This window comes from Brassica napus, chromosome C3 (genome assembly GCF_020379485.1).
Source record: "Brassica napus cultivar Da-Ae chromosome C3, Da-Ae, whole genome shotgun sequence".
In the NCBI taxonomy this organism is placed as follows: domain Eukaryota; kingdom Viridiplantae; phylum Streptophyta; class Magnoliopsida; order Brassicales; family Brassicaceae; genus Brassica; species Brassica napus.
In genome coordinates this window covers 29,578,035-29,603,609 of record NC_063446.1, presented here as the reverse complement: position 1 = coordinate 29,603,609, position 25,575 = coordinate 29,578,035, and the positions used below count along the sequence as shown (strand labels likewise).

Below are 25,575 nucleotides of genomic sequence, written 5' to 3'. Positions count from 1 at the left end.
GGATAAGATTTTATGCATAATGTATCATTTGAATATGGCCTGCTTGGTCCACCAGTCCGTGACGTATGGGTGTCATTTCACTTATTTAAGTTATTTGCGTTTTCAATAATCTTCTTTTTAGTTTCCACAGTGGTCAAATTTTAACACATGCATGCTTATTTTCTTTATTTTACATTGCCTAAATATATTATAATATTTTTAGAAAAAGTGTTCAGTCTACTGTAATATTCTGTTGATGATGTTAATGTTGATTATTTTGCCATCACCCGATAGGGTGGATAATTTTAGTTTCATCCATCATGATTTTCATGCATAGAACTATACAGAGAAGAGTGTGATAAAGGGACAGAGTGTACCCAACCAAAGAAGCAGCCAACATCATAAAGTCTTTGCATGTCATTTTAAATGATAAACTCATCCATATTTGAATTATGATATTTTATTTGTCAATGATTTATTTCAGACAATAATTGTCTAATCAATCACTTCATAATGAATAAAAAGGTTTTCTATCATTTTATATTGCTGATAATTACACGTTTTTGGTGTTGGCTATCTTTCTATATTTTAGGTAACCCGTTTGATTGAACAAATTTTTTTCTTTTATGATTCACTAAAGAGAAAAAGACAAAAATAGCACTAAATCAAGTTTTTGTTCCAAACTAGCATTCAAGGTCAAAAGTCACAAAAATAGCACTTAATGTTTTATCAAAAGTCACAAACTTAAGGTTTAGAGTTAAATGGTGGGGTTTAGGATTTAAGATTTAGGGTTTAGGGTTTAGGATTTAGGGTTTAGAGTTTAAGGTTTAGGGTTTAGGGTTTAGGGTTTAGAGTTTAGGGTTTAGGGTTTAGAGTTTAGGGTTTAGGGTTTAGAGTTGAGAAATGAGGTTTTGGGGATAAGATTTCAAATTTTGAAAAATTAAAAAATTAAAATTTTCAAAAGATAAACTTAGAAATGTGCTATTTTGGTCATTTTAGTTTTTGAGTGCTATTTTTGTGATATAAATTTAGAAAGGTGCTATTTTGGAGATTTGCCCTTCACTAAACTTAACAGTGTTTTCTTTATAACTTTTATAACTCAGTTAGTTCAGATTCTGAGGAGATCGTTTTTCTTCTCGTTTATGATGCACGCATGCACTATTAGGTATGAACCTGAGTTTATAACAAGGCAAAAAACATTAATATGGGTCATTACACTACAAACCGAGTTTAAACGTAACATTAAAGTGAGATATATACATTATTTGGGCCTTTTCACGTTAAGGACTATTCTTAGCCCATAAATTTATCGGCCCAAAAGCAGTCCCTGGCTTGGCTCTCTTCAAGCTCGCCCAAAGAACTTTGCTCACTACTGAAACAGAGAGATTCTGTGTGTTTTGGAGTGATGGAGTTTGTTGTTGAAGAAGGAAAGCGAGTGGATGAAGAATGCTCCACTTTGATTCTCGTAAGCTGATTCCCTTCCTTTGTTTTTCCGAGTTCGATCTCTCCCCTTTGGACATTTCCGTCTTGAAATCGAAAAAGTTGTAGCTTTCGTGAGAATTAAGGTTGTAGTTGATGACAAGTAGCAGCAGCTCTAATGAAAGTTAGAAACTTTAAACATGCACATTGGCCTTTTTTTCTCATGAGACAAAGTTTAGAGATTTATCTAATTGAAGAGCTTTTAATGGGTTCTGGTTTTCACACCAGCCTGCATTATCAATTGGGAACGTAGGGCAGCTAGCTGTTGATCTTCTAGTGTCATCTACTGGTGCAGACAGAGTTGGTTATCTCGATGATCCTTATCTGCTTCCTTGCGTTGGAAACGACGCTTATGGCCCTCTTCCTTGTGGCGAAATTTCTCTTCCTCTCGAGGGTTCGTTCGTCTTCTCAAACTATTTACTCTATTAAAGATTTTTACTACTGGTGATATGATCCATAAGACTTCTTGTGACTGATTTGATCATGTAACTGAATGGAGTTAGCTATATAAAGACATTGTTTTATAGTTTTAGATCTAATGCCACTTTACATTTTTGAATCAGCCCTTTATCCTTACCTTTCTGTGTGTTTTCAGTTTATGAGTCACCTTCAACTGCTACTACTCTAGCTCAGCAACGGTCTCCGGTTGCAAAGGTACTACATTTCCTTTTACCTTTCATAGCTTCTTGTGTTGGATCTATGGAACAGCCAGTTCGCTTGAGGTTTTCACAGTTAGTGAGACATTCTAATGTTGATTCAAAAAAAACAGGGAATGATGATTAAATTTGCGGAGAACATAGCAGATTTTGCTGCTTCAAGTGGAAAGAAGCATGTGATTGTGCTTTCGAGTTTAGACTTCCAAAGGCTGCATCATAACTTGGATATGTCACGGTAACTAATAACGCCTCTTTTACTTGTTGTGTAATTATTTGACTTTTGCTATTTCATTACTAAGAGCAACGTCTTTACAAGTTAAGTTGTGTTCTCCTCCTTGGCAATTACTTTAGAGGCCCTCAGGTGTATTATCTGTCCAACGCCGAAGCTAATGGAAGAGATGAACACTGTGAGAGGCTAGGATTTGGAAGATTGAATGAGTATGATTCAGAAGGAAGATGTTGGAAGTATCTTTGCTCTGTCTTTGACGAGAACTGTAAAGAAGAGCTGACTTTCCCCTCAGAAGATGAGCTTGAAGACATAGACTATTACCCCAGCTTGCCATTTGCAGCTCTTTTCTCAGCTTTTAAGGTAAATCAATGCTTTATTATCAACATTCTATCCACCTGCCGATTCATTATGGATTGCTTGGTGTTTAATGTTGTTTTGGTTAGGCAAGAGGCTTGAAGGTGACATGCCTTCTATGTTACTGTTCTGAAGGAGACAACATTCCTGATGCATTCCTTCTAACTCGACGGAGCCGGAGGCGTTTCCACTCCTTCCTTGTTCTCGTTTAATCTTTGCTCTCCTCTCCTCCGGTTCTCTTTGGTCGATTTGCAAGTCACTCTGTTAGTGTCAAGGCTTCAACCCGAGCGCTATTGCGGTTGACGGTGACGGATTCCGGCTTTCTATGGAGTGACGGCAAGACTCACAGCGGGACGGTGGAGATGGGAGTCAGCTTTTAGGGTTAAAGCTTTTGTCAGATCTGATTTTCCTTTCTGCAGATCTCCGACGGTAGCTTTGTGACGGCGGCGCGTGGCGAGGTAAGACAACTCCTTCACCACGGATCTACCTCCCTCTGTGGCGGTGGGACTGTTGTAATGGGCGGCAGATGCAATTTGGTGTCCCTGCCTCGCTTCCGATGTCAAGACCTGCCTTTTTCAGTCTGAACTGTGTAATGTGTTGTTCGGTTCTTAGCTTAGAGTCGGGATGGTGATTGTTGGAGAGATGTAGTTTGATTGTAATGTGCCATTGGTGATTGTCACAAGCTGGAGCAATTGGAAACCGTTAAACTTCATCATCGCATGTTCTCTAAATGTTGTAGTGGCTCAAGTTTTAGTTTGTTGATATCAAGAGTCCCTACGGTGAGAGTTGATTTAGCAGATTTTACTTCGTATGGTGGTGGTTGTAGTGGTCGCTTGCCGTTTCGTTTCTTCTTCCATGAGCGTGTCTGGAGTGGTTCGTTTCGTTTGGCAAGGCTTCGTAGTCGTGAAGATTTTGTTTGGACTTCTATCTTGGAGTAAGTGGGCGTTGAGAACATCGCAGCCGTCTCTGAAGGTTGTGTGAATCTGAATCAAATAATGGTTCGTCCTGTCAGGTAATGAAGTCATAGGGTCTTGGTGTCTTGGATGTTATCGTGTGGCGGGCGTGAGCAGCAACGATAAGTCGTGGTGTCTTGGGTGCAGGAGGTGGAGTTCTTCGTGTGGCGGGCTATGTGCAGCAACGACAATTCCCGATCATTGGCTCCTACTATGTTTTAAATTCTGCTAACTCAACTTCTTTACTGTTCTTGGGTAATTGGTAAATCATCTGTCTAGTTTTAGTCTTAGCTTTGGTCTGTTTTTTTGTTGCAAAAGCTACCCCGGTGTGGGTTCTAGTTGCCGCCTTCATGTGGGCTCTTGTGTCTGGAGATTGCTCTTTCATCCGCCAATTGATGTATCAAACCGTGTTTCCTCTATGAAATGAATTTCACCCGTGAAAAAAAAAAAAGAACATATACCCGTTTTAGAGTTTGTATATTTTATTTTATGAATAAATAATTTACAATCCCTTCCATTCATATTATACATCTCTTCAAAACCCGATGTTTTTTATATAAAAAACTTATGTATCATTTAAAAGCGATTTTTCTAAATATAGATAGATTTCGTCCGGTCCAACGAATGTGTTCTTTTAATGATACACTGAGATCTAAGTCACTCCATAATCAACACTTACAAGAAGTAAAATTCATTACTGCAATGCCATGTCCATTGAAAGTCTATCAAGAATCATAGAATGGACTGATCAAATCACATCCTGAACATAAACTTTAGTGATGCTGTGAAAGAAGAAACTAATGATCGATAGATATATTTGCAGTTTTGTATAAAGACTGTAACATAAATGGTGGATGGTGGAAGTCCCTTGGCCAGCGCTAGCCATAGCCCATAGGAAACGATAACAAGTTTCTAAAACCATGAGTATCACCATACCAGAATCCTTAACCGAACATCAGTTAAACAGACCCGTGTGTTTGGGTGCAAACAAATAATTTTCATGAACAATAATGTAAGAAATATCTCTAGGACTAAAAAGAAAGTAGTTGAGCAATAAATTCTGGAGTCATTGTGTTTGATCGTGTAGATAGGCCAAGCCAAGTACTTCTGACCGGTTTTTATTGCACCTTTATTGCCATCCGAAATAACACTATTAAATTTACATTTATTTCATGCAAGTAAACTTTTCTTCTCTTTCGGTCACAACTCACAAGCAAGCAGCTCTGGATCTTGAAAGAAGTAATAAGGGTAATGTGAACTTAACTTATGAACATGTGACTTGGTTCTTAGGTACATTTTTCTTGGCTATTTCAAAGACTAGTACAATCTCATGTATATGCATAAAATCAGAGTCTTAGAGTTATATCATATTATTCAACCTGAAAATTCCAGTTCTGATGTAGTTTTACATTAACTTTTAAATTAACATCCACCCACCAAAAAAGCATGTCTTTGGTCAAAATCATACGAATAACAATCTTAGATGTTACAAAAAAGGATGAATATAACCATCTAGAAGAGAAACTAAGTACATTGTAAACAACAAAATTTTCACTTGGTTGGCTTTATCAGTCAACTAGATTTTGACCCGCCCTTAAATATATTTTTCGTTTTACATTTTTTTAGGTTTTTTCAATTGATAATTTAAATATAGGTCTAATGGCATAAAACATAATAAATAATATTCTAAATAATGATAAAGATAAAAGAAATAATAGTTTGACCGTACTTTTATCAATGAGTCACACTGCTCTTTTAATAGAATAGATACGAACAAATGGAGGAAATGAAAGAAGAATTTTCTTAAAAGGCTTGGATGTAAAAAAAAAAGTCATAAAAATCCACTTAATAAAGTTCCAAGACCATTAGTATCAGAGTGGGCCACCACATCAAATCCACATTAAAATCAAACAACCCTAAAGTAGCCACTATCTTCTTCTTTTTTCTTTTATTCCCCTCAAAACTCCATATTGCTAGATTTTGCTTCTCTCTTTTCCCTAGCTAAATGATAATATTATAGTTAGCTATTTATAGTGATTAATATCTTATAGTATAATACAGAAAACTACATTTATATGTAAACAATTAGATACCACGATCGGATTGCTTCCAAATTTGCAATTATTTGATTAATTATGAGTAATTTTGGATCGTTATATTTGTCAGCACCAGATTTAAAAAAAATAATAAAAAAGATGACGTGGCAATTAGTGTCTGAATACCGTTTACCTCTAGTCAACGCTGAATACTCATTTACGTTAAACCTTTCACTGGAAGCTCTGTTTTAAGCTCTTTCCTTGTTATACTCTTTTTTTTTTGTTTTTAACATAAGCTACCAAAATATCATGCGATTCGCGGCGCCACCGCCGCTTTCCGGCGATATCTCACCGGTTCCCTCACCGGCGCCTTCACCATATCTTTCACCGCATTCTGGTGAAGCCGAAGAGATCCTTTCCCGTTCTACGGATCCTCCTGTACAGTTCAGTCCTCCGTTGATCGCTATGGTGGTTGTTTTAGCTGCAACTTTTCTCTTCGTGACCTACTCTCGCCTCATCTCCCGCCGTTTTATTTCTCCCATTCTCCGTCGTTTTCGACGGTGGAGATCCCGTCGTCGCCGACTCCTTCATCTATCCTCTGCTTCAACTTCATCCTCCGATCGCCGATCGTTTTCCCCGTTCCCTTTCGACTCTTTCCACTACTCCTACTCTCCTTACGGATTAGATGATTCCGTTATCAAAACGCTTCCTCTGTTTCTCTACTCCGCCGCCGCTTGCACCGGGAAAGCCTCCGCCGCCGACTGCGCTGTTTGTTTGTTGGAGTTCGAGGATGGAGATTACGTGCGTACGCTTCCGTTATGCTTCCACGCATTCCACGTTGAGTGCATCGACGAGTGGCTACGATCTCATCTTAACTGTCCGCTCTGCCGCACGGCGATTCTCCGATCCGGCGTCGTTGCGTCTACGTCGCCGTTCGTCCCGTTAATGGCTCCTCGGATTCGTCCAAGCTTCGACGTCGAGATCACTGCTGCTGCGACGATCGATGAGGAGATCACAGCGTCAGTGGAAGAGCAATCACCGGCGCTCTCTCGGTTTCGGGAGCTGAAGCGATCTTACTCGTTCGATTACGAGAGGGAAGAATCGGCGGCGACGGCGTCACCGTGGAGACACCGTCGATCCACGTGGAGCAAGCAGCAGCGTCAGTCTCCCTTCGGGAACCTGATATCGAAATCGAGAGTGTTCTCGTTGCGTTACCACAGAAGCGCGAAATCGCGGCGGAGATCGGGAGTTTTTTTCCCGATATCGGAGCGGATTCCGGCGACGGGAAGCTCGTCGCGGCGGACGAAGTCAATGACGAGTCCGATGTTCTTCAGGACAGCACCGCACTCGTCGAGCCGGCTGAGATGCGGTGATCCGGAGGCACTGTTGTCGCCGGAGAGATGGAGGAGAGGGGACACGTGTAGGGTGGATATGTAAGATGAAATTGGACGGTGGTGATGATAGAGGATAGTGGGAAGGAGAGGAGCATTAATGGAGTGTGGGGTTTGGCATTAAATGGAATTAAAATGGGGAGAAGCAGAGAAGAAAGATTCAGAAAATCCTCAGCTTCTTTGCTTCACAACAACAATAACAAGGTTTTGTTAATGTTTATTTATTTACTTTTGAATAATAGCCATAATTTTTTTTTTTTTTTGCATTTCCTCTTCCTAATTTATTAATGGTGTAACAAAATTGAATGTGCAGAGGCATACTTAAAGCTTAGAAGATCCGAACTGAATCCTAAAATACCGAATGAGTTTTATATCTCTAAATTAGAACTTCTAGCCGAATGTGTTCGCGAACATCCACATTTGCGAAGAGCTATATAGATCGGAGATCGTGAAGGTATCGAAGCATATGACGACGTTTCTACTGTTTTGTTAGTATATATACTAGTACTGTGTTTCTCTTGGAGTTGTCAAATGCATTAACTTCTTAACCTGCCAAAGTTATTATAGAAACGAAGTCAGCAAACAACATTAACTTTCGTTTCTATAATAACTTTAGTCTTTAAAATTGTCGGTCGCCTAATTGCTTTTATATCACGGAGTTTTATGTTTGCTAAGCTTTTTGTTCACGCTACTAATTTTTCTATTTAGCTGTCGATTTAGTTTGACCAAAGGCAATTCATGATTAGTTACACTATGGAGAATGATGTTAAAGTTTGAGAAGGTATTGATCTATATTTTGAAAACTATTATTCCAAATTAAATCTCTAAGCATATTTCATCTAAATATTTATGGATTCTTTGGGTCATTTTTAATGACACATCATGGATACAAAAATATACTCTATTAAAATGTTAGATGAGCTGTGATAATATGGACTTATGTTTAAAACACCATTTAATATAAGGTCTAAATAAAATGTTAGATGAGCTGTGATAATATGGACTTAATGTTTCATTAACATACGGAATGTTGTTTTAGACAAAAAAATAACCACTTCTTGAAATTCATACTAGTTCAGCACCTGTATACGGAAACATTATTGGCGGCAAAGGCTGTCCTTTTCTTTTTGGGTGAATTTCGAATAGCACGTGAATTTAACAAAGAGGCATATTTTAAAGCCCATATATTCGTTTTTTTGTCGCCAAAGCCCATATAGTCGGTTGATTTATATTCATAGCCGGCAAATGCAACATGGCTTTAGGTTGTGTCGTAAATGAGCGTTAGGGTTTCTCTTAGTAGAATGTTTTTTTTCTATTAGTAGAATGTTAATGTGGGGGTGATCATAAATTCTATTCCAAGTGGAAACGATGAAAACAGAGTAGTCTCTCTTTAGTTTCCCTCTGCTGTGAGTGTCACAAAGGATCACTGGTACCGATCGTATGTTGCTACGGTAGGATCCTCTTGGTTAGATTCTATCATCAGAAATGAAGCTCCACCTCCTTGAGTCAGAGACCCAGGCTTCTTGTTGGTTCTTCCGCTTCACGGTTTTTGTTTTGACTGCATGGGCACCTATTGGTGTTTATCGTTCTCTTTACTTTTATTGTAACTGTACTCTGTTTTTCTCCTTCCCAATTCTCTGTTTTGAGGTGTGTATTGTCTTTTTGGAGGTTTAATACTCTTTCAGAGATTTATACAATCAGCGTAGAAAAAAGATTTAATCGGAAGCTCTGCTAGGAAACTTTGCCAAGCGTTTCACGTAAAAGGGAAAACAAATCGTATGAAACTGTAAAGAGAAACATCTTTTTGCTAGAGGCTATAATAAATTTATCAAATATAGTTTAGGGCGCAATCACAAGTCTCTCTTTCAAGAATCGCAATCACTGTAAAGCCCTGTCTTCCAGAATATTATTGCATCTTTAAAGGATGGTCCTGGTTTCACAATGCTTTCGGCATGAAAATCTCTCGGTATTTTCTTCACGAGACATTCAAGCAATTGTAGTTACAGACACCAACGCTTGAGTCTTCACTAGTTATATCTCATGACTCATGATCTAAAAGTTGTTTAAAGTTTTTAATTTAGACATCTACTTAAATGTCACCATTTTCTGAAGAAATGATTTAAGTATATTCGAGGAAAGAAGGTATAACCAAATACCAATCAGACACTTCAAATTAGGGGTGGACACAGATTGGATATCCCGGTTTTTGAAGGTATCCGTGATCCGATCCGTTTCGTCCGAATAATCAATTATCCGATTTGATTCGATCCGTAGCTATCCGGATATTCGATGTTCTAGATTTCAGGAAAATTTTAAATTTTTAGATATCTGATTCGATCTATACATATAAAATAAAAATTAAAAATAAATTAAAAATCTAAAATAATGTAAAATACTAATATTTTATTACAAAATAAAAATTATTTATTTTTCAAAATTGTAATAGCTAATATAATAAATAAAAATATTTTAAAACATATATAGAAATTATTATAATTATATAAGTTATATATTAAATTATTTAAATATATGTATATATGTGCATATAAAGGATGAGATATTCGTTTCTAAAAAAATAGTATTTGCATTTTTACAGATCTTTCAAATTAGTATTTGGTTTTCTTTGTAAAGTTACAAATATTTAGATTTTACGGTTCGAATAGAAACGAATAACGAATCGAATCAAAATTTACGGATATTTTGTCTTTCAAATTTAGAGTTTTCTTTCCACGTGCTATGCATTTCAAACAATATCAATTCAGTCATGATTCAGTTACTTGTGCTGAAAATTATTACGTTATTAGTATTTTATTCGCGCTAACTATATTCAAAATACGTGACTTTGAAAATCATCGGCTGATAAGTCCATATATAAGTAATGACGTGGACATGCAGGTTTGACCCAGCTTTTTTAGCCTCAGAGGATCTTTATCCCACATACTAATTTAGGGATTTTTAATCTTTTTTAATAACTTTTAGTTCGAAAAGTGGGACTAAGAGACTTAGTTAAGAGACGTGTATATTTGTGTGGTCCATTGCAAGTCTCTTATTTAAAGGTTTAAAAAAAAAAAATTAAACATTATGTTATTAAATTTCAAATTTATTTATTAAATTCTTAAACATGACATTCTAAACATAGATTTAAAAAAAAAAAAAAAACAAAGATTAGTATAACCTAAAAGCTTTATTCAGTTTTTTGCTCATCAAGTGAACTTTGTTTGTTACACACGGGTTAACAAAAATGACCAGCAAAGAACACCAAGTAGTTCATACATTTTTCTGTCTATGACGTCCTATTACAGAAATATGACAAAATAAGAAAACTAAGATTTCGTTTCTGGCTAGCAAAGAAGGCAGTGTGCTAAAATGGTTAGCTCACCTTTACAATCTTAGGATCTGCCCATGGCAAACTTTTCCGGACATGTCTAAGCAATTGACCCACTACACAACACAAATACATCAAGTTCAACCAAGAAACATAATAAGTTGGTTATGTGAAAATAAAAATATAGAGAAATGCACAAAAGGATATGCCTCGGAGAAAAAAAAACAAGTAAAGCGCACAGACTAACCATTAGTTCGGTAGAGCTGCTCCACGATTGTTTTCTTATTCTCTTCAAAAGTTCATCAGCTGCTTTCTCAATATCTTCTGCAGAAACTTCAACCCCTGTTCCAAAAAGATAATGAAGATCTCATCTCCAGATTCACATAAAACACAAAAACATATAACCTTTAAGCACCATTTAAATAAAGAAAACAGAAACTCTATACATGCTAGCATTGAGAAATAAATACAATCCCGGCTAGTAAGACCCAAACGCTCTTACCAACACCACATGCCTCCTCAAATTCATTTAACTTGAAGTCCTCAGGAGCGTGATTTTCAAAAAACAAAACTGCAGCATCCAATTGTGCTAGAGTTTTAATCTGCAGATTCATCACACAGAGAGAATCAAAACATTATTTGCCAGTTTTCCATCAACAAAACAGAACCAAATCCCACAAAGGACTGAGGGATTACACTCCAGCTGCAGAGACTATAAATAAAGGCGTCGTAAGCTAACCTTGGAGGAAACAATGTACTTGAACAATGTAGGACGATGCAGAAGAAGATTTGAATGGTGCTTAGTAGCGACCTGATTCACATAACACATCAATAAGTTTCTTTCCAGCATTGATCCAAATGTATACATGCATAGCCAAGTGATCAAATTAAACCAGATGCATACATGCAAAGAATCCAAATCATCAATCAAACCAAGAATTTCGAACCGAGTTCATAAAATTTGGATTCAGTCAACAGAGGAGAAAGGTAAAACGATACTTAGTCATCTTCAATCCAATTTCATCAGAATACATAACGATGGCGGATACAACAGTAGCGAGGGGAGAAGAAGGAGGAGGAGAGACTAGAAACAATACCTCGTGGATAACGGCGGTGAGATTAGCGGTGACCTTGGGGTTGTTGATGGTAGTGGTGACGGTTTTCTCGTCCAGACCGATGCTGAGGAAGAGCTTCACAGATTCATCGTCATTGGGAGCTATGGCGCCGAAACTGATGGGAAAGGAAACTGATTGGGAGCCATTGAGCCGGAGATTGATCCAAGAGGAGAATCAAAAGAGGAAGAAGAAAAAGCCAAGTCTCAACACGTGTACTTAAGAGACGACTCCTATTGTCACAATCTAAGAGGCGTTTCTTGTTTTAATTGCTTTTTTTTTCTTTTTCTTTTAATCATAATTTCTTCTAAAACCCCGTAAGGTACATGGATAAAGATGCTCTTACATGCAGGTTGAACTGGACAAGAAAAATATGACGTTGGGTTTCTGTAGTTGTGTTTCTTTTAATTGCTTCATTTTATGCGAATAACGTGATTTTTGTGATAGATTTAATGATCACTTCACCATTCTCCATTTCCTTAAGTTTTATTTTTCTTTCTCCTAAATCTTTGTTCTTTTGGGACCTCTACAGTTGAATTTTGGAAAGATTTACAAACTCATGAACCAAGAGCATTTCCAACCTATCTCTATAATAGAAATTTCTAAAATAGAGAAAAAAGTAGAAATAGTGTTTTTGCTTCAATGTATTTCTCTATAATAGAGAAATGCTATATTTGCCTTTATAAATAGATGAATGCTATTTTTTCTCCTAAATATAGAAATTTCTAAAATATAGTATTCTTCTATTATAGAGAAATACATTGAAGCAAAAACACTATTTCTATTTTTTTCTCTCTTTTAGAAATTTCTATATTTAGGAGAAAAAATAGCATTGATCTATTTATAAAAGCAAATATAACATTTCTCTATTATAGAGGAACATATTGGAACAAAAACACTATTTTTTTTTCTATTTTAGAGATCTCTATTATAGAGATAGATCTCTATTATAGAGATAGATCGGAGGTCTAACAAGTTTAATAATGCCCACCTTAGGTTAATTGTGGCAGGCAATATGTTAACGCGTTTTAGGAAAAATTTACAAAACTAACATATTTGTCTACGTAGAAGACTCTTCTTCAGGTCATATATTATGGTCTACGCTGCTTCATTGTAAACCTCACGTTTAAAAAGAAATAAAATTATAAACTGGTATAAATACACACACATAACTCTTCATTTACAACACAAACGTAAAGGTAGAAGAAAATGAAGAGAAATTTGTGGTTGATTGCTTTGTTTCTGGTTCTCTCTTCCGTGATTTCATCTTATGCAGTTTCAACTCAATCATACCAAATCCGCAAACTTTGTAAGTAGTCCCGCAAAATTTATCATCTGATCTGCTCCATAATTTTCATTTTGGTTTACTAATTAGCGTCAATATACCCTACAGTGATTATAGGAACACCCCCTAGTAAGTCACGACCTGCCCCCCAATGTTGTTAGCAAGGCGAAAGCGGCGGGAGAAACAGCATGAGAGAGGCCGGCTATGATTCGGGGTGGTTTAGTGGACCGGTTTACAAAATATTTTATCTATTCTATAAACACAAGTGTGACCTATTAATATTAGTTTAGTCCAACAAATATTTTCCATGATACCTACCTTTTGATATGATAACTGTATATAAGAAAAATATAAACTTTATACAATAACCACCGCATCAGTTAACCTAATAACCACCACATCAGTTCTCACCTAACTGCATCAATATATTTGGGCATCAATAATATACCCGCCCTCACTCTCTAGTTTTATAGTTAAAATTCAAAAGGCAATACAAAAAGATACATCTAAATTTCGCTTGAATAGAATCCCTATGAATACAATAATGTCCATCTATATCTGGTGCATATTTCTGTAGTACTTATTGTTAACAAAGCGAAAGCAGCGGGAGAAACCTAATCATTTCTAAGTTATGACATGTAATGATCTATTAACTAGTGATTTATTTGTAAGGTGTTGTTTCATTATGTGTGATATATATACTCTGTGAATAAATGAAATGGAATTTCATTGTATGTACAGTAGTTGTGGAAGGAGAGAAACATTCGATTATATCCCTCCATCTCCGAAACATATTCTCACTTGCTTAGAGAGAGATTCACCAGATTCTTGTCAGCAAGCTCGCTTCTCATGATCGCCGAAGGTATCTATCTCTTCATGCTATTTGTCACCCACTACAAGACTACAACCTCACGACTCACGAGTCACGATCAAGATACCTTTCTTACACTTCCGGGTAACTTTCATGATAACCCCTCACCTTGATAGTTAGGTGTACTGCCTTGTTTCTTTTTTTCCTTTTTTGACATAAAAGATTATCCTATCACTCATAAATGGCATGTTATTTACGTTGTGTAGTGTTCATAGCACAATACATTATGCTTTTCTTAATCTAAATTCTTAAATGGTAAAGAGAAACATCTATTTGCGAAAGGCTAGAATATAAATGTAACAAATCTAGCTAGGGCCGCGATCACAAGTCTCTCTTTTATGCTGACGAGTTAGAAGATCGACATCAGTCTCAACTTTCACAATCATGATTGTCATGATTTCACAGTGCTTTCCGCATAAAAATCTATCGTTGAAGCATTGTCGTTGCAGGCACACATACATGAGTCTTTCAGTAGTCATGTCTGATGATCTAAAAGTTTTTTAGAGTTTTTTACTTCAGACATATATTTATGTCGCCATTTCATGAAGGGAACGTGTGATTTAGTATATATTGGAAGAACTTGTTTTTTGCTAGCTTTGTATTCATCAAATGCCTTACATCATGTATCGTTCAAGATGTTAATATTTTTTCAGTGATAAGAAATATATCGAATAAAAACCCTATAGCCATACCAATCGGACAATTCCAATTTAGAGTCTCCAGACGTATACGGGCATTTTGTTTCTTTCCACGTGCTATGCATTTCAAACAATATTAATTCAACAGCCGTATACGGGCATTTTGTTTCTTCCGGAGCTCTTGCGAGGCGAGACGAGGCTGGTGTTATCTTAGGGGCCTTGGGTCTGCTGCTAGTCGCCGATTGCGCTCGGATCTGGGTCAGATCTGGGATCCGAGACCCGCCGGAACTCCGACGCGTTGCTGCCTTCATCGTTCTTGCCCCGTCGTCTCGTTCCAATCGGTTTCTTCTATCGGCATGCTCCAAGGTTTGTTGTAGAGCTTCTCCTCTCTTTCCAGAGTGAAAAGTGGCTTCGAGGTGAGCCACCGAGGACCTCTGTATTTAGTTCAACAGACAACAACCATGGTGGTCTCACAGTAAGCATGTGGCTTCTCCCTCTTGCTCCTGATGCTGTTCGCTTGGGTTTTGAGGACAACCCTATGTTACGGCGTCGCTTGCGTTAAGATCGAGCTTTCTTGCTTCCTGATTGAGTCATCTGCTTTAAGGAGTTTCAAAACTCCTTATGCGCTTACTTCCCGTGTCCTCTGCTCCGACAGTTAGCTCTGTAATAGTTGGACTCTTTACTGCACCTTTTGTGTCGCGTGGCCGGATGGAGCATGTTTAGACCGCCTGCGCTTGACCGTAACCTGTCCTTCCTGTCTCTGCGGTGTTGACTCGGTACTGTTCTTTGCTTCCTCTCGAGATAGCTATGGGATTTGTTCTATCGGCGTCCTCCTCCAGTGGTGTCCCGGGGTGAGAGCCAGCCACCTCCGTTGAAGCTGCTTGGAGCCACTTCGGTGAGTGTTCGACTGAACGTCCCTTTTAGCTATTCTCCTGCTTATGAGGTTTTCTGATTGAGCTTGAAGCGCTTAGGTATGGGAGATTTACATTGTTGTTTGTTGTTCTAGTTGATCTCTTAACTTCAAGTCTTCCATTGTGAGGAACTTGAATTTAAGTACTTAGGTTCTTAGGAGTTTTTTTAGACTTTTTGCGGCTTCTAAGCAACCAAATGGCTGTCTCAGCAAACTATGGTTGCAAATCAATTTTTTTTTTTTTTTTTTTGTAAACTGTGGTTGCAAATCATCTTGTAACCGAAACCTTCATTAGAAATAATGACATTTACAATTTAGCAAAAAAAAAGAAACAATATTAATTCAGTCATGATCCAATTTTTGTGCTGATAATTATTAGGTTAATTAGTCTTAAATATATTCATCGGTATATTGGAATTACGTGACTTTGAAAATTATCGGCTGGTGAGACCACTACGATACGTAATGATGTGGACAAGCAGGTTCACCTTTTGTAACCTTAGAGCATCATGAATCTCTCCTCGTAGTTTTTTGTATACTATGGCCGGTTCGTTTTTACATCTGGAAAATGCATCCAGATGATCCATCTAGATGACTTATCCAGATGCTTAATCTGGGTGTTGTTCATTTCTTCATTTCGTCCATGCTTCCAGATGAACATCTGAATGCAGCTATGTTCGTTTGCTTTTCATTTTTTAACTTGCAACTGCATCCAGGTGGACTTATTAATAAAATGACTAAAATATTTTTTTTTATGTTTCGGCGGAAAATAACATTTTTACGGTTTTGGCGGAAAATATTTTTGCGGTTTTTGAGGAAAAATGTGTTTTTGACGAAAAATACATTTTTGTGGTTTTGGCGGAAAATACGTTTTTATGAGTTTGGCGGAAAATACGTTTTTATGGGTTTGGCAGAAAATAATTTTATGCGGTTTTGGAGAGAAAAGTACGTTTTGCGGTTTTGGCGCAAAATGTGCTTTTGACGAAAAAGTGTGTTTTGCGGGTTTGATGGGAAAAGTTTATTTTTCGCGATTTTGGCGGGAAAATGCATTTTTGCGGATTTGACGGGAAATGTGCATTTTTGCGTTTTTGACGGGAAAAGTGCATTTTTACTTTTTTGGTGGAAAATATTATTTTTCGGTTTCGGAAAAATACGTTTTTCTAGTATTGGAGGGAAAATGTGTTTTTCCGGTTTTAGCGGAAAAATATGTTTTTCCAGTTTTGGCGGGAAAATACGTTTTTCCAGTTTTAGCGGGAAAATATGTTTTTCCAGGGCGGGAAAATACATTTTTCCAGAGCGGGAAAATGTGCTTTTCCGGTTTTGGCGGGAAAATACTTTTTCCGGTTTTGGCGGGAAAATACGTTTTTCCAGTTTTGGCGGAAAAATACGTTTTTCCAGTTTTGGCGGGAAAATTACGTTTTCTGGTTTTGACGAGAAAATGCTTTTTGCGGTTTTGACCGGAAAATGATTTTTTGGGGTTTTGGCGGGAATATGCATTTTTTGGGTTATGGCGGAAAAATGCGTTTTTTCGGGTTTGACGGGAAAATGCATTTTTCCGGTTTTGGCCTAAAAGTGCGGTTTTACTGGTTTGGCTGAAAAGTGTGTTTTTATGGAAATGTGCGTTTTACGTTTTTTTTGAGGAAAAACACATTTTGCGGTTTTGGCGGGAAAGTGTGTTTTTTCAGTTTTTGCGGGAATATGTATTTTTTGGTTCTGGCGGAAAAATGTATTTGCAAAAAAATAGAATTTACGGTTTGAAAATAATATTTTGATTTTTAAAGGTCATTTTTGTCATTTATCATTTTGGACTGAAGTTGATGCATCTGCATCCAGATGCACCATCAAGACTCATCTTTATTTGGGTGAGAATTTGAGATGAGTTTTTAAAAATTCAGCTGGGTGATCCATCTGGATGTAGCATTATAATGCACAAAACGAACATCGATTTGCATCTTCACCCAGATGGATCACCTGGGTGAGCAAACGAACAATCTCTCCTCGTAGTTTCTTTAACATATAATAATAATAATATAACAAAAATAATAATTAAACAATAACAGAGTTGGAACCCCTATTAATACACATAATGAAGAAAAGTTTCTCATTTTTTTTCTTTCTAATTTAGGGTATCCTAGCTTCATGGAGAAGCTCGGACTAATCTCCAAAATGGTGGTGCATGCAATGATGTGACTCACATATGAACTCTCACTATGAATATTCAAATCGGCCGTCAGGTAAACCTATATCCGCGTAGTCACAAGGTAAAGTGTAGTGAGATGCTTTCGAATCCTGATTTCTTGGCAATCTGAAAGTCTGCCTATCATTAACCACTTAAGTCTCTCATCTTTGTACCAACATTCTTTATAAAGAATCGATTCTTCATCTCTCTTCTATACTTTTTTTCTCTTCCTCTTGCTGTGCATGCTCTTGTTGGTGAGTTGGACAAGCAAAAAGATTCTACTGTACGTAGCTTCATTTTATGCGAATAGCGTGATTGTGTCATCACGTTTTAAAATAATAATAGTTGGAACTGCCTAACTGGTATAAATACACACATAAGATTATTCTTTACCTACAACACAAACATAGAGATAGAAGAAAATGAAGAGAAATTTGAGCCTGATTGCTTTGTTCCTGGTTCTCTCTTTCGTGGTTTCATCTTATGCAGCTTCAACTCAGCCATACCAAATCCGCAAAGTTTGTAAGAAATCCTGCAAAATTTATAATCTGATTTACTCCATATTTTCCATTTTAGTTTACTTATTAGCCTCAATTTATCCTGCAGTGATGATAGAAGCACCCCCTAAGTCAGGATCCGCACGCCGATGTTGTTAGCAAGGCGAAACAGCATGTGAGCGGCCGTCTATGGTTCGCATGGTGTTTAAGTGGACCGGTTTACAAATATTTTATTATATAATTCCTTTTTTAACAACATTTTATAGTTCAAAATGAGCAGAATATTATAAAAAGATACTCCCTCCGTTTCATAATATAAGTAGTTTTGGCTAAAAGCGCGAAGATTAATAAAATTATTATGTTTTTAAAAAGTATTTTATAATAAATAGGTTAGATATAATTTAACCAATAAAAAATAAGTCTATTTAATTTGATTGGTCACACTGTATTCAATAAATGTAAAAGTTACCTAGAAATACGAAAACTACTTACATTTTGAAACAAAAAAATTTCCCTAAAACTACTTACAATATGAAACGGAGGGAGTACATTAAATTCGCTTAAACGGAGTCCCTCTGAATAAAATATATCTTCATCTATGCGCATCTGGATGTCTTTTCACGCGCTACATTGAACTGTTTTGTGCATATAGAGGTCTTTTTGCATAATTGTCAAACACAAAACTAACCTCCTATTTTTTTGAAAATTGGTTTTGTCCTATTCACCCCACAAGTTCATATAATTCACGAAAATGCCATCAAATTTTTATTTTTTTTCGAAAATAACATTTTTACTCTCTCACCCTCATCATCTTCAAGTAATTACAAGATTGCCATTGTCATCAATATCCCAACCACCATGAACAACCAATTTGAAGCACTTAATGCTCCCAAAATTGAGTTACCCTTCTTATTTTTCCATTCTTGTGAACTAAACACAACATATCTCTCACTTTCTCTTCACAATGAGCTAAAAAAACCCAAGATTTTGATTCTATATTTTTTATGGTTCATAAAGTCATAGAAACTAACGATTCTGGGTGGGTCACTTTCGTTTGAGATTCTGTGTGCTAAGGAAGTTATCTCACCAATTTAAGGTATGAAATTGAGTTTTTTTCCAGATCTGTTCGTCAGACGACTTACATGGGAAGTCGTCTGGCTGTAGATGACTTACCTGGAAATCGTCTGGTCAACGCAGAGGTTATTTTTGCAATTGACTTTGAAATCGGTTTTCTGAGACGACTGAAAGTTAAGTCGTCTGATTTTGTTTGGTTACAAAAAAATCTCCAAAGAACCTAGACTACTTACATTTCAGTCGTCATAGGTTAGTTTTGCATTTGACTGGATTATTTCAGAAGTTTGACTTTTCCGGACGACTTACATTTCAGTCGTCAGGTGAAAATTGAAATATCAATATTTTATTAACACTAGACGACTTACAATTAAGTCGTCACAAGTTAGTTTTGCAATTGAAAAAAAAACTTCAATATTTAATCATATCCAGACGACTTACAATTCAGTCATCCGCCCGACGACTTACATGTAAGTCGTCCAGGATTTTATTCCGAGATTCTGGTCAAACCTCGTAAATCATGGACGACTTACATGTAAGTCATCTAACGGACGACCGAATTGTAAGTCGTCTCTATATAATTAAATATTGAATTTTTTTTTCAATTGTAAAACTAACCTATGACGACTTAATTGTAAGTCGTCTAGTTTTAAAAAACATATTATTATTTTAATTTTTACGAGACGACTGAAATGTAAGTCGTCCAGGAAAGTCAAACTTCTGAAATAATCCAGTCAAATGCAAAACTAACCTATGACGACTGAAATGTAAGTCGTCTAGCTTTTTTGGAGTTTTTTTTTAACCAAACAAAAGTAGACGACTTATTTTTCAGTCGTCTGAAATAACATATTTCAAAGTCAATTGCAAAAATAACTTCTGCGTTGACCAGACGACGTATAGTTTAGTCGTCAGGAGTACTTAGATTGAAGTCGTCCGCTTCGATCTTTAATAAACTTTCGTTTTCTTTGTTCTAAGTTTGCTAATGTGTTTTATTTTGACTTTTTCAGAAGATGCGTCAGTTACATACAGTGTATGGAGAATGGTTGTTGAAAGATGGATGTTGGAATTTTGTGGTTGATCATTTCAAAGGAGCGAGAATGTTATTTTTGAGTGAAGGTTCGACACATGCTGATCTTGTTGCAATGGCTCAAGAAGATTATAACCTGGACATGAACACAGAGTCTGTGGAGTTAACCTACTCATTACAACAGATGGCTCCAGACCTTCCTCCTATTCATGTTACAAGTGATAGACAAGTTCGGAACTTGCTCGAGATAACTAAAACGCATGAAGTACGTCTTTGTGTATCAAGCTTTAGCAAGATGAGAACGGTTTCAGCGGTGAGGCGTAGGTTCTCCTTCAAAATATTCAAGTCAACGAAAACTCTCTTTGTGGCAACATGTCGTGTTAGTGGTTGTCAATGAAAGGTCCGAGCAAGTGTGAAACATGGGACTAAAACGTTTTGGGTAACCAAGTATGTGGCAACTCAAGCGTTATATGCGCAAGAAATGGTGAGAGGATCAGCGGAAGACAAGCTACTGACGTTTATTATTTCATTGATTTGTTTATTATTGATAAAAAGGCTACTGAAGTTTATTATTTCATTGATTTGTAAATGTGTAAACACATTGTTAGCACATGTATTACATCTTGGGAAACATCATTACTGATTTTACAAAAAAAATCACAACTAAAAGAGTAGACATGCAATTCACAAAACAGACCACAAACAAAACTATTATCGATCATTCCTCTACAAAGACAAGCTTGGACTCCACTAGATATGAAAAAAGACTTTGTCAGAAGACTTCCAGGAAGTCTAGACGACTTTCAGGAAGTCTAGACGACTGAAATGGAAGTCGTCTGGAAGACTTTCTGGAAGTCTTCAAGTGCATTATATTTTAGACGACTAACAGGTAAGTCGTCCCAGAAGTCTTCCTGATCTGAAAAACCTGCATATCAAATTTAGATCTGAAAAACCTGCATATCCAAAAACGTTCAAATTGCTTAAAAACAGAAAAAATGAGTGAAAAATTAGATAAATCTACCTTTATAGAACACATAAAAATACATATCTAAAATTAATAGATCTACCTTTAAATGAGTGGAAGATGAGTACCATTTGATTAAAAACCTGCAAAAAGATAGATTAGTAAGAAAAACATGAGACAAAACTGCAAAATTCATATAAAGTTTGGTGTTTTCAAGTCAAATAGATTAGAGTGGGTTTGGAGAGTTTTAGTTTGGGAAAAAAGTAAGAACTTTATACAGCAAGAAGTTACCAAATGAAGAAAAATCCGACATAAAAACTTACCAAAACGCTCATATCTATTATGAAAAGGAGACTTCGTCAGAAGACTTCCATGAAGTCCAGACGACTTTCAGGAAGTCCAGGTGACTTCCAGGAAGTCTAGACGACTGAAATGGAAGTCGTCTGAAAGACTTCCTGGAAGTCGTCTAGTGCATTATATTTTAGACGACTAACATGTAAGTCGTCCCAGAAGTCTTCCAGATCTGAAAATCCTGCATATCAAATCTAGATCTGAAAAACCTGCATATCCAAAAACGTTTAAATGACTTAAAAACAGAGAAAATGAGTGGAAGATTAGATAAATCTACCTTTATAGAACACACAAAAATACATATCTAAAATTAATAGATCTATCTTTAAATGAGTGGAAGATGAGTACCATCTGATTAAAAACCTGCAAAAAAAGATAGATTAATAAGAAAGACATGAGACAAAACTGAAAAATTCATATAAAGTTTGGTGTTTTCAAGTCAAAGAGATTAGAGAGAGGTTGAAGAGTTTTAGAGTGATGAACATTACATTTTTGTTGCAGCCATTTGAGAGGAGGAGAGAGAATGTGTAAAATTTTCTTTATATAGTGGGAAGCAAAAAATAGAAGACTTGTAAGTCGTCTGGTTTAAATTATTTAAGCGGGAAAATAATTTTTTAAAATTTTTTTGGCGGGAATATTTGGACGACATACATGTAAGTCGTCTGTTTTAATTTCTTTACCAGACGACTGAAATGTAAGTCGTCTAGACCCTAAACATAACCCCTAAACTTAATTAACTAACTAAACACTTCATAAAATCAAATTAAACTTCAAAAGTGTTTACTATACCCAAAAATAAACATGTATAGGTTAACAATTAATTTTTCAAAAAAACATTCAAGCTTTCCAAAATCTAACCCTAAGTATTCATACATTACTACAACATATGTTGCCAAACCCTAGACCAAAGAATACCATGATTCACTACCTACACTCATCTATGTTGAAAACAATTCAATTTTGTTATATTTTAATTTATATCACTTAAAACTGTTTATAATTACATGATTTTAATTTTTCGCTTACCAAAATATTTTTTTTTAAAATTTAAAAATTTAAAAATTATTTTTAAGATCAGCTACACCAGAAGACTTACTTTGAAATCGTCCAGACGACTTCCAATATCTTAGACGACTCAGACGACTTACTAGGGCTATATTCGTAAAAATGGCTTCTGTTTTTTTGTTTGGTTACAAGGGACTGAGCTGTAATTTCACAAGGCTTTTATGTTAGTTTTGCATTTGGTTCAAGTTTGAATATATGTTTGGGATTAAAATCAAGTTGTGGGTTAGTTTTGGCAAATTTCCTTATTTCTATAGTACTTGTTGTTTGCAAGGCGAAAGCAGCGGGGAAAAAACACCTAATCAACATTTAATAGATGTAAGTTAAATGTTATGACATGTAATGATCTTTCACTTCGATCAATATATAGTAGTTGCGGAAGGAGAAAAACATTCGATTATATTCCTCCATCTTCAAAACTGATCCTCCATCACTTGGTGAGAGAGATTCACCAGATTATCTGCAGCAAGTTAGCTTGTCTTGATCGCCTTAGGTCTTCATGTTATTTTTCACCCACTACAATCTCACGAGTCTCGATCAAGTTCTTACACTTTGGTTCGGCCAATTTTCATAACCCCTGCCTAGGTGTATCGTCATGTCTTGTACTCATTGTGTGTGCGTGTGTTCACTTTTTCAGCTCTTTATCATGTTACTTCAGAAGATGTCTTTGTAAAAGAAATAAAGGCAAAAAAAATAAGGAAAATTAATTTGAAACCAACATGTACTCCTTCCGTGTCAAATTGTAGGTAGTTTTAGTTAAAAGTACTAATATTAAGAAAGTAGTTATTTAAAAAAATATATCATTTAATATATATAACTTCAACCAATTATAAAAAAGCTTATAACACACAAATTAAGAAATTTACTTTTTCTTTTTGATTATCATTAAAAATATAAGCTATAATTAATTTTACTAACCATATAAAAAACAATAAATATCATTGGTCGAACAATTTTCAATAAATTTAAAGTAAACATTGAAATGTTAAAACATCAAATAAAACATCAAAAACATTCAAAAATTATGTATTATAAAACGGAGAGTATAATTTAATTGGTCACACAATATTCAATAAATATAAAAGTTGTATTGAAATGTTAAAATTAGTTATAATATTGTAAAACAAAACTTTTTTTACTAAAACTACTTATATTATGAAATAAAATATAAAACAAGGGTGTATATAATTAGACTATCGAGTGTACATCAACGAGTCTTTTATCTTGTTTCATCGAAATTGATCATAACGTTGGAGATAATTTCAAGATACCTAAGTTTAGCTCTCCAGGGTATTAGTCAATGCATAATGACCGGATGTTGGCTTTTTCATATTGTTCTTTGTCCTAACACTTTATATTAGATGAAAATTGTGTGTATGCTCACTTCTTCAGCCCTTTTTCATATTGCTTCAAACAATGTCTCCGTAAAAGAAAATAAAAGAGAAAAATAAATAGAGTATCTGTATTGTAGGAGGTGGATTACACTCCTCCACAAGACCCATCAGTTAGCAAGCCAGACCCACCAAAATTGATATCGTCGGCTTGACTTAGCGACAAAGCTCTAAGTCGGCTCATGACTGCTTTAGTCGATTCAAACGGTTGACTAAAAGCAGTCTCTTCGACGGCTTGACGGAGCGATCCAACTGAGCGATCCAACTGAGCGGTCTGACGTGCTAAAGCCCATCAAAATAAGGCAAACTAGGTTATAGAGGTTGAACCAACTATCTAAGAGAGGAGGAAGACATCAAAAAGGAATCCGGGATCGACTACACTCACACTAGGCGACTAAAATTAGGGTTTTACTTGTTCTTCTTCTCGCCGAGTTGTATTTTTCTGGCGAATTCGCTTTCGCCGGTTTGTTTTCAATGCTTCTTTCCTCATTTGTAAACCGATTAAATTCATTTGATCTAATAAACGTCTTTGTTGCTAACCCACCGACGAGTTCTTGTCTTTCTTACTAGTCTCCGACCGATCTCGGTATAACAAAGAATTATGCTTTTAAAATCTTGTTTTACCGAAATTGATGATTAACGTTGGAGATAATTCCAAGACACCTAAAGGTACCTATCCATGGTATAAATTTTCTTATAGTGCAAGTATAAGGAGAAGAAATTGAAGATTAAAAAGCCAGCATCCGCTCATTAAAAATGCATTGACTAATACAAATCACCACCAACTTTAATGAGAACGACACTGATATGATCTCTACCTAACAGTCTTACACTAACAACTATTTAATTATTGTTTACGCGTTGGCTAGACAGAAGATACATAGGGAAAGAACAATGAGTCTCAAGTTCATTCTATTAATAGCTTCACTTTCACTTTTACTTTTATGTATCGCATCTTCTGATTCGGCAATCCTTCCATTTCTCAGAAACCAGAAACTTCGTAAGTCTTTTGCTTCATCTAAATATAATAATTATGTGGAATATATGTGTAATTTAATTAGTTTTGAATGTGTTGCAAGTCAACGAAGAAGTTGGAAAAATTCACATTCACAAGGAAAACAAGATCAGCGTAAAAGTCAGCCGTTCACCTCATGCCAAAGGCAGAAATTGCTGCAATGATTAAAAGGTCTGCACAATTAATAAGATCTCATATTTTCAACATGATCAGAGCTTGAATATGTAAAGAGTTTTGCTAATTTGTAAGTTTCGGCGGTAAATTGTAATTCAAACTTAAAAGGCATGTTTTCAACCTTCCAATCTTGTTTTCTCCTTTTGTACACACTCTTATTCCTCCGTAGTCGTTGCCATCTCTGTGAAATCTATTGTATGTTTTTTTTGCAGCAAAAAAAAACTATCTTAGGCAATGACCCAATGAAAACGGAAAACATGATCTGACTATTGTGTATTTGTATGTTTAGTAAAAAGGTATCTATAACCGGGAAGCAGGGCCGTGCGAACACTACAAGAAAACATATTTTTTACTAGGGCAGAATTCGTTGTAAATTCGTCGTAAACCGGGTGTTACGACGAATTAACGTCGAAAGACGTTTCGTTGTTAAACGTCCGTCGTAACAGAGGTTTCGTCGTAAACGACTCGTTACGTTTACGACGAAATATATTCGTCGTAAAGCGCAGGGAAAGGATTCGTCGTAAAAGCCACGTAAATATTCGTCGTAAAGCCCACGTAATTATTTCGATGTAAAGCACACGTAAATACTTTCGTTGTAAAACACTCGTAAACATTTCGATGTAAAA

General features: G+C 36.0%; 6 protein-coding genes across 6 annotated transcripts; 5 read left to right on the top strand and 1 right to left on the bottom strand.

Annotated features, from left to right (window-relative positions):
* The first annotated feature begins 1,177 nt into the window (after positions 1 to 1,177).
* Positions 1,178 to 4,171, top strand: LOC106381235 (proteasome assembly chaperone 2). Its single transcript, XM_013821124.3, has 6 exons — positions 1,178 to 1,444; positions 1,687 to 1,852; positions 2,054 to 2,112; positions 2,228 to 2,349; positions 2,466 to 2,703; positions 2,787 to 4,171. The coding sequence occupies exons 1-6, from the start codon at positions 1,385 to 1,387 to the stop codon at positions 2,907 to 2,909; spliced, it is 768 nt and encodes a 255-aa protein (XP_013676578.1). The 5' UTR covers positions 1,178 to 1,384; the 3' UTR covers positions 2,910 to 4,171.
* Positions 4,172 to 5,306: 1,135 nt separating this feature from the next.
* Positions 5,307 to 7,751, top strand: LOC106381234 (RING-H2 finger protein ATL65). The gene is made up of 2 exons (XM_013821123.3): positions 5,307 to 7,281; positions 7,391 to 7,751. Exon 1 carries the CDS (start codon positions 5,996 to 5,998, stop codon positions 7,121 to 7,123), a length of 1,128 nt encoding a protein of 375 aa, XP_013676577.1. The 5' UTR covers positions 5,307 to 5,995; the 3' UTR covers positions 7,124 to 7,281; positions 7,391 to 7,751.
* Positions 7,752 to 10,242: 2,491 nt separating this feature from the next.
* LOC106379415 (glutamine--tRNA ligase, cytoplasmic-like) lies at positions 10,243 to 11,989 on the bottom strand. The gene is made up of 6 exons (XM_048749526.1): positions 11,980 to 11,989; positions 11,500 to 11,648; positions 11,142 to 11,213; positions 10,905 to 11,004; positions 10,650 to 10,744; positions 10,243 to 10,518 (listed from the first exon to the last, which is right to left on the bottom strand). Exons 1-6 carry the CDS (start codon positions 11,987 to 11,989, stop codon positions 10,459 to 10,461), a joined length of 486 nt encoding a protein of 161 aa, XP_048605483.1. The 3' UTR covers positions 10,243 to 10,458.
* On the top strand, positions 11,493 to 16,387 carry LOC106380223. The gene is made up of 2 exons (XM_013820030.3): positions 11,493 to 12,823; positions 12,908 to 16,387. The coding sequence occupies exons 1-2, from the start codon at positions 12,724 to 12,726 to the stop codon at positions 12,958 to 12,960; spliced, it is 153 nt and encodes a 50-aa protein (XP_013675484.1). The 5' UTR covers positions 11,493 to 12,723; the 3' UTR covers positions 12,961 to 16,387.
* Positions 16,388 to 17,162: 775 nt separating this feature from the next.
* Positions 17,163 to 18,253, top strand: LOC106380404. The gene has a single exon (XM_048753180.1). The coding sequence runs from the start codon at positions 17,820 to 17,822 to the stop codon at positions 18,051 to 18,053; it is 234 nt and encodes a 77-aa protein (XP_048609137.1). The 5' UTR covers positions 17,163 to 17,819; the 3' UTR covers positions 18,054 to 18,253.
* Positions 18,254 to 24,411: 6,158 nt separating this feature from the next.
* Positions 24,412 to 24,946, top strand: LOC106379800. The gene is made up of 2 exons (XM_013819671.3): positions 24,412 to 24,760; positions 24,840 to 24,946. Exons 1-2 carry the CDS (start codon positions 24,655 to 24,657, stop codon positions 24,941 to 24,943), a joined length of 210 nt encoding a protein of 69 aa, XP_013675125.2. The 5' UTR covers positions 24,412 to 24,654; the 3' UTR covers positions 24,944 to 24,946.
* Positions 24,947 to 25,575: the final 629 nt, after the last annotated feature.

Excerpts from the sequence above, each read along its gene's own strand:
- LOC106381235 (XM_013821124.3), top strand. The coding sequence starts at position 1,385 with ATGGAGTTTGTTGTTGAAGAAGGAAAGCGAGTGGATGAAGAATGCTCC. Across the intron at positions 1,853-2,053 it reads AATTTCTCTTCCTCTCGAGG|TTTATGAGTCACCTTCAACT; the intron begins GTTCGTTCGTCT and ends GTGTGTTTTCAG. Across the intron at positions 2,704-2,786 it reads CTCTTTTCTCAGCTTTTAAG|GCAAGAGGCTTGAAGGTGAC; the intron begins GTAAATCAATGC and ends TGTTTTGGTTAG.
- LOC106381234 (XM_013821123.3), top strand. The coding sequence starts at position 5,996 with ATGCGATTCGCGGCGCCACCGCCGCTTTCCGGCGATATCTCACCGGTT.
- LOC106379415 (XM_048749526.1), bottom strand. Across the intron at positions 11,214-11,499 it reads TCACCGCCGTTATCCACGAG|GTCGCTACTAAGCACCATTC; the intron begins GTATTGTTTCTA and ends TATGTGAATCAG. Across the intron at positions 10,519-10,649 it reads GCAGCTCTACCGAACTAATG|TGGGTCAATTGCTTAGACAT; the intron begins GTTAGTCTGTGC and ends TGTGTTGTGTAG.
- LOC106380223 (XM_013820030.3), top strand. The coding sequence starts at position 12,724 with ATGAAGAGAAATTTGTGGTTGATTGCTTTGTTTCTGGTTCTCTCTTCC. Across the intron at positions 12,824-12,907 it reads ATACCAAATCCGCAAACTTT|TGATTATAGGAACACCCCCT; the intron begins GTAAGTAGTCCC and ends TATACCCTACAG.
- LOC106380404 (XM_048753180.1), top strand. The coding sequence starts at position 17,820 with ATGAAGAGAAATTTGAGCCTGATTGCTTTGTTCCTGGTTCTCTCTTTC.
- LOC106379800 (XM_013819671.3), top strand. The coding sequence starts at position 24,655 with ATGAGTCTCAAGTTCATTCTATTAATAGCTTCACTTTCACTTTTACTT. Across the intron at positions 24,761-24,839 it reads TCTCAGAAACCAGAAACTTC|TCAACGAAGAAGTTGGAAAA; the intron begins GTAAGTCTTTTG and ends ATGTGTTGCAAG.